Source organism: Microtus ochrogaster, chromosome 24 (genome assembly GCF_000317375.1).
Source record: "Microtus ochrogaster isolate Prairie Vole_2 chromosome 24, MicOch1.0, whole genome shotgun sequence".
Classification (NCBI taxonomy): domain Eukaryota; kingdom Metazoa; phylum Chordata; class Mammalia; order Rodentia; family Cricetidae; genus Microtus; species Microtus ochrogaster.
Window position 1 is genome coordinate 29,372,476 of NC_022024.1, and position 15,140 is coordinate 29,387,615.

The window sequence follows — 15,140 nt, forward strand, 5'->3', positions numbered from 1 at the left end:
CCTAGAGAAGGTCTGAGCAGAGATTAACTTTAGGATGTTGTATAGAGATCCTAGCGAAGGCCTGAGCAGGGAAGACACTGAGCACATGCTTGATGGAGAGCTTCCTCTCACCGCCTCCTTAGGAAACACCACCAAGTTTTGATTGTCTTGATGTCATAGGATGAATAAGCTGTTGGTTCTCTATGAAGGATGATGAGAAACGAAATTTTTAGTTGCGAGTATCAGCATCTCTGCTTTTAATTCAGCATATTCATTGTCATGCTTACTGTGTTGGGTGAGACTGTATCATCTCTGGGACGCTAATTTTGTTTGTTTGTTTGTTTGTTTACTAGCAAAAGCAGACATGTGTCGATTTAAATTCCACATCAATGTATTTGGCAAGTGGAGGCCTAAATAACACTGTTAATATTTGGGATTTAAAATCAAAACGAGTTCATCGGTCTCTTAAGGTAAGTAAATATATTTTAAATATTTATAGAATGAATGGTTCATACTCTGTTTGGAATGGTTACCAAACATTGCCCTTGTAATTAAAGTGAGACTTAATGAGGAATGCAGGTGCTATCTAGCTTAAACTTTCCCTCCTGGAAATTACTGACACATGTTGCCTTTTCCTTATTATTATTATTATTATTATTATTATTATTATTATTATTATTATTATTATATCACATAGTCAAGTATTTCTCCTATTTTGAATGAACTACTTCCTTGGTTTTTCTTTTTCTGAGGTGTGGTTTTGTCATCAGTGGTTTTTATTTATTTATTTTTAAGGGTTTTTGGAAAGTGTGTGTGGTTCTGGAGTTCAGTAACCAGAGTTGAACTTGGTAATGAAGTAATTCTTAAAATAATTCACTATGTAGAATCCATGTTCCCTTAGGTAGTTCTTTCTAGGTTCAGAAATAAACGTTCATCTCAGGAAGGTCTGTGGTTAAGACTTTCTTAACTCTACTTTTTCCTTTTTCAATATTTAGAAGGGGAACTACAGAGTCATTTTTGAGTTTGTCAGATTTAATATGAAACGTAAATGGTTGTATATCCGTACAGAGAACTTCCTTTACCTGCTACCATGTGACAGTAATGGTTTACCTGCTCTCCTGTTATTCGTCTCCGGACTGTTTGTCGTAAATACCAGACATTGTCCTGTACATTTTCTGAGTTAATTCTGAAGGTTATTAAGTAGAGCTAAACTTTGAAGACTCTTGACTGTGGGAAAAGACAGGTTGCTGTTAATGAAGTAGGTAGCTTTTGTGGAGTTCCTTACTGTGCGAGCCGTTGTACTTGCAAATGCTGCTTCTGTTTAGTAACTGCAGAGCAACAAACATCCTCAGGTGCAGATGGAGAAACTGAGTCAGATGTAATGAACTGGTTCTTCGTGAGCCTCAGAGTGGTCCCTGCAAGTGCAGACCCTACTCTGCTCTTCGTACAGTGTTTCCATTGTGTACTATTGGAGTTCACACTGCTTAGACAGACTCATTCTGAGGAGGGAGTCTTTGGTCAGTCTGTCAGTTCTCTGGCATTCGGTTGGTGTATAGCAGATGTTTCCTGATGATTCATGGCAGTAGCTTCCACAACAGAACTTCTATTGGATGACTCTCTTAGTTCCCTGTGACAACAATGCACAGGGATGTTGCTTGTGTCTTTGCATACAACATAAAAAATATCCCACAGGCACTTGTTCTTTGATAGAAGAGAGGGAATGTTTGAAGGATCTTTGGATAAAGTTATAATGTGAGTGTGGTGTCCCTGGCCACACTAGTCTTGATAATCCCTTAGTTATTTTGTATCAAGTTGAGTATATTTATGTCAGTAAATAACAGAACACTATATTGCCAAAAAGAAAAACAAAAACCCCACCCTTCAGATCAGTGTTACATGTTCCTGCTAAAAATCTCTGATTTGATGTTTGGGAACACTCTTTGTGAACTCAGCTTCTTCAAAGTTCTGAACTTTTTGTTCCCTCAGAGTAGATGCTGTTCATATTTGGTAGGCAGTCTGCAGTGTTGGGAGTGGAATACTAGTTGTCTCTTAGCACATATATAAGATGGCACCGGTCTCCTAATTTTTCGTTGTATTGTGAGCCTCATCTGTAAGTGGGCAAATGACATTGATTTTAGGATTTTTACAGATTGACTAGATGGCCTGTTAGTCCCAGCTGAGAGGGTGCTCAGCCAGTGGGAGCAGCTGCTGTCTGATGGCTCAGATGTTTCTTTGCTTTTCTTCCACTTGGTCATGTCTGGTTTCCTTCCTTTCCCCATAACTCACCTCTGCTTTTATTTGTTTGTTTGTCATTTGAAATAAGACCTTGCTATATAGCTCAGGCTAGCCTAGAGCTCAACGTAGTACAGGCTAGTCTCGAGCTCACGCTCCTTCTTAGTGCTGGGATTAGACGTGTGTACTGCCACTCCCCACTTTCATCCTGTAAGGTTGGACTTAATTTTATGTTTCTCTCAGATCATTTGACAATGATACCTGGTTTTCTTCCTTTGACCCCTTGAGGCCACTGTTTAGTTAGCATTTGTTCCGTCGTTTTGGTGCTAATTTCAGCACCTTTGGTTGAACAGTAATACTCGAGCAAATATTTAACTTCAAATTGATGTTATCTATCAGTGGAAGTCAGTTCTTTAAGGTGAACATTAAGTAAGTTAGCCTTCTGGAATGTTTATTGTTTCAGAATCCGTGGACATGTAATACGGCCCTGAACACTGTCTTCTGAGGAGACTCCACGTGGATTGTGTGGTTTCCCAATCAGCTCAGTAGTGTTGTGTTGAAGGAAAATGTTAGCACAGGTGGTGATTGACAGCTGTGCTCTTTTCTGTTCATCATAATGTGGGGTTAATGGCTGCTGTTCCTGTATTCGTTTCCTTCAGGATCATAAAGCTGAAGTCACTTGTGTGGCATACAATTGGAATGATTGCTACATTGCCTCTGGGTCTCTCAGTGGTGAGATTGTTTTGCACAGCGTAACCACGAATACATCCAGTACACCTTTTGGCCATGGAAGTAATCAGGTACGGTATTTTTTTTCCCCCAAATTTAAGTTGATTAATTATATTTTGAATTACTTTACATAAAACAAGTTTAAATTTTTAACATTTAAAAATTTATTTATCTTGTTTGAAGATGTCTAACTAATTTTTAATGACAGTGTTTGACAAAGATAAAATAAGCTAATATATACTAGAATGCTTATATGAATTTACTTATACAGTTAAATATTTGATCTTTTGATACTATAACTTTATCTATAACAAAATGTAACTATTTGCTAATAATACCGTTTTAAGACTAGGATTTTAATCTTCCCATGGCATTTCTGTTACAGAAGTGTTGTGCAATTCAAACTATTGGCCGTAAAGACAGGTACACACATGAATACTGTCATGTATAGGACATTATTTTATTTAGATAGAGTCAAGTAAATTTTGGAGGAAAATTTTTTTAAGCATGTAGTAGTTAAAAGAATCAAAGCTTACTCATACATATCAGGTAAGTACAGAAATCTTTAGGAACACTTTAAAAAACAATTAGTCAATTAGATATTTTCCTTCGTCAAAAAAATAGTTTTAATTTTTTTCTTAAAGGCATGAGAAATGTCTTAATGAATCCACTCTTTGGCTGACATTCTTGAAAATTTTTAGGATACTTAATTGGATAGGCAAATATCATCTTTTGAGGTCCATGTGTGTGAGGAATAAGGGGGCTATAGACACAAGCTGTGAGTTGGGGGAGTGGTTTAGAAAAGTTGGGAAAATCAGGAGTACAGGAGGGACCATAGAGAGAGAGAGTTGGATTTTGCTATGTCAGTGTGACAGAGCGGCTCCAGTTGCTGCGCTCTGGGTTCTTAGAGTTAGGTCTCCACATGTGCACATTATAATGGGGACCACAGCTTATGTCTGTCTGCAGCCATGCCCGGCTTTGCACCTTACCTGGGTAAAGACATTCAATAAACATGTGGCTGTCTGAACATACTTAGAAATTACTGAGCTTTTAAGAGGCTGATGTAGAACTCTGGGAGAAAGGGTGTTTCATGTGGAGGAGATGACAGAAATAAGGAGGAAGGTACATGAGGGATTTGGTGGAGGAAGGAGTAAGAACAGGCTAGGAGGTAAGAGTGCAGTGTTGGCCGGGACTGGCTGCCGTCCATGTGCAGCATGTGGCTTGTTCTTGACAGCGTTTAAACATCTGGGTGTTTCTGACAAATGCAGTGTGAGAACTAGAATTGCTGAACAACAAATCCTTTTGAGATGACAGTGCTTTCCGGGTTTTATGGATTAATGCTTTAAGTTTTCACAGATTGGTTCTTTAGAATATTATCATTGCTGTAAAAACCAACCATGTTTTGTCTGTTTTCTCTTTATTTGTGTTTGGTCATCTAAAGCCTAAACCTTCAGGCTGTGGAGCTACTGTAAACAATCACATCTTGGTCACACATCTTTGTAAGGAACTAGAGTAATGTGTTTCTTCTCTTGTGTTTTATATTAGGGGCATAGCATATTCATAAACTTGTATGAATAAAAAGTATAAAAAAACTTACGAATTTTTCAAAAGCCTGGCTTTTCACATACAAATTAGATATGGCCCTCTGCTTCCTGTAGTTTGCTAGAGACTTATTGCCAACATAGAGGACTTGCTACTATTTGCTGTTTCCCACGCAGTGGTCACTAAGTGGCACTGAGTTCTTCTTATATAGCCTTTGCTACTATTAGTATGTTTTCTCAGGACTCTGAGAATAAGTCCTTAGGGAGGAGCCTTCCATCCAGCTCCTGTCAGTACCAACTTGATTCCTCAAGTCCTGTGACAAAAATATGAGGCGTCTTACCTTCTGTAGAAGGCAGTCAAGGGCAATGGTGCTAGCCTATATTGTTTTGGGGGTCGTTTGGACTTTCCTGATCAATGATCAAAAGGAAGTTTCTCATGCTTAGTACTGAGGTTTTGTTTGGATAGTCTAGACCAGTGGTTCATAACCTTCTGAGTGCTGTGACCCTGTAATACAGTTCCTCATGTGGTAGTGACCTCCAACCATAAGATTATTTTCATTGCTACTTCGTAACTGTAATTTTGGTACTGTAATGAATTTTGATGGGAACAGTGTTTTTCGATGGTCTGGGGTGACCCCAGTGAAAGGGTTGTTCATTCCCAAAGGGGTTGCTAGTCACAGGTTGAGAAATACTGGGCTTTGGTTCTTGTGTTTTGTATTAGGAGCATATAACTTCATAAACTTGTATGAATAAAAAGTATGAAAAAACTTGTATGAATTTTTAAAAAGTCTGGCTTTTTTACCACCTAAAGTAGCATAACTTCATTTGGTGTGTGTGTGTATGTACACATATATGTATTTATGTAAATTTAGATAAACATAAAATAATATGATTTGCTATGACCTTTTCAAACATCTTTAGCGTTATTTAATCCCTGCCTCTTTCCTTCTCTGTATTATCCTTTCTCCTTCCACTCCATTGTCTCCCTTTCCCTCTAAAGCTCTGAGGTCCTCCCACCCCACCCCTGTAGAATTCCTTCTCCCCCTCCTCTCTGGTCACAACTAGTCACAGGTAGAATACTAGATGTCTCCAGGTGTGCAGAAATTGAATTTTGATTTTAGATTTTAGATTGATTAGTTTTATCAAAAAACCGTATGAAGTTTGTCTTCTTGTTTAGGAAACCAAGAATGCATACAGCTCATGTGTAGTGCCAGTCCAGAGCAGTCAGAACCTGAGACAGATGTTGCCTCCTCCTAGGGCAGCTGTACCTCTGAAGGACCCTTAGTGGGCTTTGCATTTACTTGGCAACACTAGGCTAAGATCAATGAATGAGTGGTAGCTGCTGTTGGGAGTGGGTTTTTTGGCTTTTGTTTGTTTGTTTGTTTGTTTGTTTTGAGACGAGGTTTCTCTGTAGCTTTGGTGCCTTTTCTGGAACTAGCTCTTATAGAACAGGCTGGCCTTGAACTCACATTAAAATCACTCTTGTGATTTACTTCCTCAACCTGGTTTGAACATCTTTAGTTTGTGTGCTCCTCTCAACCCCCTGCTACTTTACAAGTTGTAATTTGTCTCCAGAACCATATTTTTGTATTTAAGACTATTTTTCTAATGAGGCTCCATCTCGTGAGGCAGAATACAGTTGTCAGTGGCTGCTGTTTTCTTCAGAAAGGAGATCCTTTGTAGGTTTCCCAGTACTTACGTGGGCAGCATTAAATATGTGTATATATAGGAAACATGAACTAGACTCAGTGGGGGGGGGTGTATCAATAAAAAGGTAAAGAAAAATTAGACTGCATTTTTCCCTCTTGCCAAGTACAAAGGGTTATTTTTTGTATACTGTATTATCTCATATTCTTTCATGCTATACCATTAAGAGAAAAATACATAGGCAAGAAAGTAGAGTGGCTTCTTTATATATAAGATCAGTTCTAGATATCTTAGAACAGTCCGTGTAGGGATTCTGCACACTCAAGTCTGACTTAGCATACTGGAAGTATTTGAAAGCGATTTTACTTTAATTCTCTCCCTACTGTTTAGTTGCAGTTTGTCATTACCAGAAGCATAGAACTGCCACTTGAGCATTAATGAAAATTTCTATTATAAGATTTCTTAAAATTCATTTGAGATTTCAGATATATTAAATATTCATTTAAAAATTTAATTGTTCATAAGATCTCAAGTGTGTCAGATGTTGACATTTTAAAATTCAAGTATACTGTTGTTCAGCTCAGTTTTGTGTTGGTTGTTTTTATTGTGCCTAGGGTCTGGATTATTGAGAAAGAGTAGTAGACAAGACACAAGACGTATCTATGATTAAATTGAAAATGTTATTTTTGTTTCTGTAAACAATCAAGGGTTTGAGGTTGTAATAATCACCAGATTGGCTTAGAGAGAGTGACAAATCCTTGGCGTCTCCCAGAATCTGCATCAGACTGAAATTCATCAGAAGGGAGATTGCCTGGATATATCCAGAGTCTTATTTTGGAATGTCTGAGGTGAACTGAATCTATTAGTTCTATGTGGAGCAGTGTTTTTCTCCATGGGAAAAAGAAATTCATTGCTTCTGCAGAGCTTCTGGCTGCCAGCTTCTGAAGCTGTAATTGCATGTCAGCACTGGGCAAGTTCAGCAGCTTGGGCTCGATGAGGGTTTAACCCATGTTGCCTTTCCCCAAGCAGTTAAAAGTGTGGATCTGTATTATTGATGCCTTAGATTAAAAAGGGAGTTTGGGTAAAGCAGGCAAGATTTTAAAATACACCACAGATGTATTTAAAATACACATGTTTAAACCCACTGGTTTTCCTTAAGTGAATAGTTTGTTTTATGTGTAGATTTTATAAGTCTTAATAAGCCTGCTTATTAAGAGTACAGAGATCTGGTAACTGTAAGTGATTATTATTCATCTTTTAAAATGATAATTATTTTGTAAAGAATAAATTTAAGGCTGGAATATAGCTTAATTGTAAAAACCCTAAGAAGTTCTGGGTTCTATTTCTGGCTCTACAGAAAACTTTTAATTATAATTCACTTTATGTTTTACATGACTTCATGCTAAAAAAAAAGTTTGACTGCAGAACTTTATTTCTAGACTAGTGATCCTTAAGTTTATAGGAGCATTAGTATAATTTATACTGGGGAAACATTTGGCACAATAACATGTCCTTAATAACCTGTGTATTTCTTTAGCATCTGTTATATTCTTGCCTAGCCTGTGTTATGTTCTTAAGGCAGTCTTATTATTATGTGAGCATAAAATAAATTGCTACTTTGTACCTATTTTGAGAGATTTTTTTTCCCTTGTTTTTCTCTTCCTAACATTAATGGAAATTATTTGAACATAGCTTTATCTTCTTACAAAGTCATTTTCTTTGTCTAAACTTGTTTCCTGCATTTTGTCACTGTGTTATGTCCCAGGTATGGTCACACTGATCCTTCTCACTAATTTTCAGTAATTGATTTTTATTACTTAATGTCACTCTTTGTGTTTACCTAAAGATTCTCCTATTTTAGATAGTTTTCTAATTTTTTATAATCCCTTGCACTGTATCTTAATAATATTCTGAAAATCTCTTCTGCTTTTGACCTTTTTCAATAAAATCTAGGAACAGGCTCACTGAGGAGCTAATATTTCAGCCATAGATGGTGAGTGGGCAGGGAGCGGTCAGAGTCTCAGTGTCTGTTTCTGTGACTTGTGTTCTGATGGTCTGAGCAGCAGATGTCGTGGGTTCTGCGGGTCTAATAAAGATCAGTGAGTGGGAGGTCTAGTGAGTGAACTCTCTCCTGGTTCTGTCTGAATCAGCTAGGTGCATCTTTTCTTTAGAGTGTAAGTTTGCAAAGGACAAATTAACCCAGCAGACAGCTTCACAGTCTGTTCTGTAGGTTAGTAATCGAGTCTGGCAGAAAGAACCGACAGTGCAGGCTCATCACAGGCCTGTGAAGGGGGTGTAGCAAGGTGAGCGGTGATGAACACCCAAGCTGTGGTTGGCCACAGTCCCCCTGCAGCAGCCTGCTGATTCTTGTACATGGTCAGAAGCCTTTAACAGCTTCCATTACACCCCCGCCCTCCCCCACACAAGCAAAGGCATATGCAGTATTGAGTCAGTGCCCTTCTTTAAGCATGTGCACTGCTCTTAGTAACTCAGAACTGAACCCCAGCCCACAAGTTAGCAGTGCTGCAAGTGTTGAGCTGTTTAGAATTCTCAAGGAACATGGGACATGCTTCACCAAGAAAAATTTTAAACATTGAAAAATTAAGTGTTATATAAAAATGGAAAAGTTGAAAATGTATTTTAAAAAGAAAGGAAACTTTGAACCCATGTATTCAGAAAATGCCAGGTCTAGCAAACTATGATAGTCTTTGATCTTTGATTTAAAAACATCAAAGATAAAAATAGTAAAATATAAAAATATTTTATAGTCTCTTGGGAAAAGTCAGCAAGGGACCAACATTTAAAGCATCCCTTTCTTTAATTTTGTGGTTTTGGGCTGTGAAATACCATAGGATGCCAGTTCTATTTAAAGTAACTGAATTGATAATGAACAAGGAAGCATAATTGTATTATAAAATTCTTAATTTGATTCAAAACTCCTTAAATAATTGTGTGTGTGTGTGTGTTTACCTAGTAACATAATGAGATTTATCTGCTAGCTATGCTTCAAAATGGAGAAGGGAAAGGGGGAGCTGAAAGTACTTCCTGGGGTGATAAATGAGTTTGTGGGGGATGAATGGGCCCAAGGAGCAGAAGGTGGGGACTTGGGGTACAGTTCCACTGGGATCGAGGGTGAAGTGGGGACTGAAGTGCTCTAGGAACAGGGGGACTGGCCTCAGGTAACTGCTCTCCTGTCCAGAGTAGACCTTTAATGTCCTCTCAGTGATCAGTGTCTGGTTAATGGCTTTTAGATAAATGAAGGAGGGATTCAGGGGTCTGAAATGATGTGTTCCTGCTGGAAGAGTGTCCTTGGCCAGAGAAGGGAACCACAGGAAGCCGAACCCCCACTCTACCCCACAGAACTTCTGCAGAGAACAATCCACAGGTGGAAGGTGGTGTCCAGAAACCTTGAGACTGTTTCTGATCTGACAAAAAGAGAATCAACAAAATTAAAAGGAAGTGAATAAAGTATTATAGTTTATATGAACATTACTTTTAAGAACAATTTTAAAACAGTTTCAAATTAACACTAATTCATAATATCTCAATAGAAAATAGGAAAAGTAGATTAATAGACAATTCTTAAGAAAAATGTTTGTCTAATATTCTCAACTTAGTATTTCTGAATAGTATAAACAACAAAAATAGAAATGACTTCAGATCAACAGTTTAAGGAAGTGATATATGTGTTGGAAACTGGAGGAGATAAATTGGTGTAATCGTGCATTTTTATATTCAGCTTTGAAATCCAATAGAGACATTTTACTGACATGACTGTGATGTAGTAGACTGTGACCCCAGATTTCTGCCCTGTCCCATTGCACATACAGGAGTGTGTACAGAAAGGTACTTATGGTACCACCAGAAATGGTAGGCCATTTTCCTGTAGTTGTGAGGTTACAATTGAATTTAGTATGGGGTCTGAAACTTACACAACTGATGACAATAGCTTGTCTCTCTAAGGGAGTCAGACAGAGGTGAGGAAGACAACAAACTGTTTTCTTAGGGGTGGAGTGTTTGTGGCTCAGAGTTTACCTGTATCCCTAGATTATAATTGCCTCATAAAGCCAGTCTAAGAGTGCCTACTTAGGGCCAGAGGTTGGTGGCCTTTTAACTTATTTGCATTAGCACACCTCCTACACTTAAATCCAAACTGTATCCCAAAACTGCCTGTGACAGTTTTATCTACGCAAGAGAATTGTTTACACAGGAGAAAAATTAGCAATCCTGTTTGTTCACTGAACTTAAAAAATTTACATTTATAAAATCTACATTTTATGCTGTTTAATCTTTAAGACTTATACAGTATTTCTTTTGAATAATTTAGAAAGCTGCAGTTATCTATGGCTATGGCAAAGACATTTGGCATTCTCTCTTAGTCTTGTTTTTTAAATTAGAAATAAAAGTTATTTTTGAGACAGGGTCTCCTATAGTTTAGTGTGACCTCCAGCTCACTAGCTAAGGTGAGCTTGAACTGTGATTTCTGCCTACTGGAGTGCCAATCACCTTCGGGATCTTAGGCATGGCTCCTCAAGCTAGCTACAGCTTCAGATTCTTCCCTAATCTGTGGAAAGGAACACTCCTGAAACTGTTCAAGCTGACTTGGACTGCAGAAGGAAGGAAGCCTTACCCCAAACCAAAAATATAGTGACTAAAAGTGCCAATCAAGACAACAAACAAAAAACCCCACATAGTTCTTTCTTCCCTCAGATATAGACCAAAAGAAAGATTGTGTCTTCACCTGCTTGTGGGTTTTTTGCCAACAAAAATGGAAACTAAAGGACTCATCATTTTCTTTTTGCACTCTTTAACTATATGAGAACAAGGAGCCACATTAATGAATTAACAGTAATTTATCTTACCATCAGTGTAAGGTAACAGATGTTTCTTTAGTCAGACTTTGTTCTATGTTATTTCTTAATTTTTGTTATGGGAGACAAAAGAAATCTTAGAATTAAGTAGATTATGAGGTTTTTTTTAAAGCAAAATTAATTGTGTGATACCAATAGAAATCTAAAAGCATTATTTTAGGAGAAGAAGATATGATTCAATCAATTTTATCCAAGATCTGTTTACTCAGCCTGAATCTTCTAGGCCAGATAAACTGGAAAGGAAGTTCCTGGTGGGGGATTGGTGTTTAGAGAAAGGCCAGCACTGCCCTCAGGCTGATATCTTTCCCATCAGGTTCTGCCTGTCCCAATCCCTCCTTTGTACTTCTGCCTTGCTGGGCTTCCTTGCGGGGTTGTCAGTTCCACAGGCCCCACACAGATCAGTGCCTCTCAGAGTCTAAGGGGGATAAAGGAAATGAGGGTAAAATATTTTCATTCTCTCCCAGTGTTCTTTTGGGATTTGACTGTGGCTGTGCCTTGTATTTATGGTGACTGTTCTGAGCCTGGTTAATTAATAGAGTCAGCGTGGATGCTTTGTATTAACAGTTGAAATGGAGGAAATTGAAAAAGCTCTGTTCTCCAAGATCATAAAATCATGACAGACACTCAACTACTAGAGCATGGAAATGTTGCAGGGCCATCTTCTAGCATATTAAGTAATATGGTGGGATTTGTGGCCAAAGCATGTCTGTCCTTTTAAATCAGAGAAGTCCTAACCTGGTGTAGACAGAAATGATGGACTTCAGTCACGTGTATGGATGTTTATGACTGTGGCAGTCACAGCAGCGTGTCTTTGTATCACAGCCTGTCCGGCACGTGAAGTACTCCCTGTTTAAGAAGTCTCTCCTCGGCAGTGTTTCGGATAATGGAGTAGTGACCCTCTGGGATGTCAACAGTCAGAGCTCATACCATAGCTTTGACAGTACACACAAGGCTCCCGCTTCAGGCATCTGTTTCTCTCCTGTCAATGAACTGCTGTTTGTAACCATAGGCCTGGATAAGAGAATCATCCTCTATGACACTTCAAGTAAGAAGTAAGTGTGCTGTTGTCTGGTCTCACCTAGCCAGTTAGCTGAAGATGGCTTTGAACCTGAGATCCTCTTGCTGAATGCTTGAGTTTATGTGGTACTTAGCATAAACCTAGGGTCTTCTGTATGCTAGGCAAGCCGTCTGCCCACTGAACATGGACCATGTTCATGTTCAAGTCCATGCTTTAACACAGTCACTTCATTAGCAGATGTGTCTGACTTACACAGGCATCTGACCTCTATCAGGAGGATCTAATATTTGTACATTTGATGGATCTGATAGGAAATTTTTCTTTTGTTTTCTCATGTATGAAAGAATAATGGATATGGCATGGACATTAGGATGCTTTTAGACCAGAAGAAAGAGAGGGAGAGAGGGAGGGAGAGAGGGAGGGAGAGGTTCTTCATTGTATATCTTTGTTTCATCAGTCTTAAGATTCTTTTGTAAAGTATAACTAAACATTTTTTAAAACAGTTTTGTTTTGAAATTTATTTTCTGTATTTTAGTTCCTAAACTAATTATATTTTGGCCTAGTGTTTCTCTGTTGTGGGTGCCATCCTGAGCAATATATTTCAACACTGTTTTTGGTGTCTCCTCACTAAGCACGGTGACATACCAGGTATTTTTAAGGAATGTGGGCCCTGAATGCATAGATGATCTTTGAACCATTGAAATCCTAGTGCACTGGTGCTGCAATGCTCCAGTGCACCAGTGCCCAGCGCTGCAGCGTTCCAGTATACCATTGCTCCAGAACTGTAATGCTCCAGTGTACCAGTGCTGCAGTGCTCCCGTGTATCAGCGCACTGGTACTGCAGTGCTCCAGTGTACTGGTGCAACAGCACTGCAGTGCTCCAATGCACCAATGCTCCACTATACCAGCACTCTAGTACTGCAATGTTCGGCTGCACCAGTGCTCTAGTGAGTGACTTGTTTCACTATCTGGCAGCCTCTAAGCTCAGTAAGCCTTTGTTTCTCCTCTTTGTCTAGTACCAGATAGATCAGCAAAGAGCAAGTCAGTCTCCATTGGCCACATGAACTGTGTTGCTTTTAGCTTTTGGTCAAGAGATGCACAACTCAGAATACAGTAGCATCTGCTCAGTGAAAGGTCACAGTCCCCCAGAGACAAGCAGGCCACTAAGTGGAAACTGGATATGTGGTGCCTACTCCCCGAAGCTGCTGTCTGTGGAGCGACACTGGGGACTTGCCATATCCCTGCCATAGAGTAATGACTCCAGGAAGTAGGTGGTCTACCTGGAAAATGGAGGCTGTGCCCTGCTATGTGAGAACAAAAGCAGAGTGGAATGTGCATTTCTTTACAGCTCCTGCATGTCTAAGATGTCCTCGAAACTATAAGTGTTTTTGATAAATAGTTGTGTCATATAAGCTTATACTCCTAGATGTACCAATGTATTTGCATTTGCCCCTCCTTTTCCTTTTCCACAGGCTGGTGAAAACTTTAATGGCCGACACTCCTCTGACTGCAGTAGATTTTATGCCTGATGGAGCCACTTTGGCTATTGGGTCTTCCCGTGGGAAAATATATCAGTACGACTTAAGGATGCTGAAATCACCCGTGAAAACCATCAGTGCCCACAAGACATCTGTACAGTGTATAGCATTTCAGTATTCCACAACTCTGACGAAGGTGAAATGTTCTCTTTTCAATATTTTCAGTTGTACTAAAAGTCCCTAGCTCAGAAAAAGAAAGTTATATCTTGTCCACTAAATACAGCATTGTATTTCTTTATAGTTACTTTATATGGTGATGCTGTACATAGTTTTAGTATAAAGCTATCTGATACTTGATTTTAAACATACTTAATATTTAATTCTTATGTAAACCCTCATCAAAAGTAGTCTAAAATGCATTTTTGTTTAGACCAGAATTCAGATATACCAGCAAGCTTAATAGGAAGAAAAATTAAGTTTTTAATTTTGGAGGGCATTTATAAAATATTAATGTATAGTATGACACATTAGTAACCCGAGCTTTTAAATATTCTCTTCCATTCAGGCAAGTTTAAATAAAGGCTGCTCAAATAAGGGCACCTCAGTGAACAAACGGAGTGTTGCTGTGAGTAGCAGCAGTGGGGCTGCTCAGAATTCTGGAACCGTCAGGGAAGCAGCTGCCCCTTCTGTTGCCACAGTTCTCCCACAGCCTGTGACCACAGCCCTGGGCAAAGGAGCCGTTGCTGCTCAGGATAAAGCAGGTAATTTTGCTTATGTCAGCGTGTTCTGAGAGCTTTGTCTTTGCCCAAATATTACATAATTAGCACTTTTGAGAACCTGGGACTCATTTGAGTGTAGGCAAAACTCACTTGTAGATACCATGGAAGAGATGAAGCTTACTAAGTTTGCCTTGTTAAAGAGCTCTTAGGAGCACTAACTCTCTTTAACTGAATTCCACTTGTGAGAAAGAGCGATTGTTTTAGCTGCCAAATGCTGACTCAGAAATCCTTCTTTAAGACTCCTCAGACTGGCTGATTTTTTGTTACGTCATGAACAAAGAGTGGGAACACCAGTGCTGTCTGTTTGGTTTGAACTTATGGCTCTGAATGTTTCATATCACAAATGAAAAGTCAGTCAGGTGTAGGGTATTTTGAACTGCTGCATAGTGCCTGGCACACATTTAAACTGCTCGTTTGTTAACTGAGATTTATAGTGTGTGCTTAGTCTCTTCTAACGACCCTGCCGACTTACTCCTTCCAGCCTGGGAAGGTGCAATGTAGGAGTGACTTCACTGCACCAGGAGCCGGAGCTAGGACCACAGTCTCAAGTCTCAGAAAACACCTTACCCTGCCCTTCACTTTGCAGGACAAGCCCGTGCTTCTCAGTATGAATTTACCACTTGTAAATAGCAGCCAAACCAAAGTTTGACAAAACCAAATGTGTTGACTTTGATAGCGTCGATTTCCCGTGATGGTCTTTGTCGCTCTCACAGAGTGGTCACAACATACAAACAACTAGGTTCTTATTTAAGAACTTGGAGATAAACACTGTGGTTATTTATTTGGAAGAAATATTTTTGAAATATAACTGAATGTCTCCTAAAATGCTAAATTAATTGTATTATGAAATTTTTTTTTTTTTTTTT

At 38.9% G+C, this 15,140-nt stretch overlaps 1 protein-coding gene across 2 annotated transcripts in view; it reads left to right on the plus strand.

Moving 5' to 3' along the window:
* The window catches only part of Nedd1 (neural precursor cell expressed, developmentally down-regulated 1), a 36,557-nt gene that overhangs the window by 9,311 nt on the left and 12,106 nt on the right, over window positions 1–15,140 (plus strand). For both annotated transcript variants that reach the window (XM_005358165.3, XM_013350404.2), the window contains 5 exons: window positions 333–449; window positions 2,871–3,011; window positions 11,822–12,051; window positions 13,490–13,691; window positions 14,061–14,256. In XM_005358165.3, the coding sequence (XP_005358222.1) occupies window positions 333–449; window positions 2,871–3,011; window positions 11,822–12,051; window positions 13,490–13,691; window positions 14,061–14,256 (886 nt within the window). The remainder of the gene's footprint in view (window positions 1–332; window positions 450–2,870; window positions 3,012–11,821; window positions 12,052–13,489; window positions 13,692–14,060; window positions 14,257–15,140) is intronic.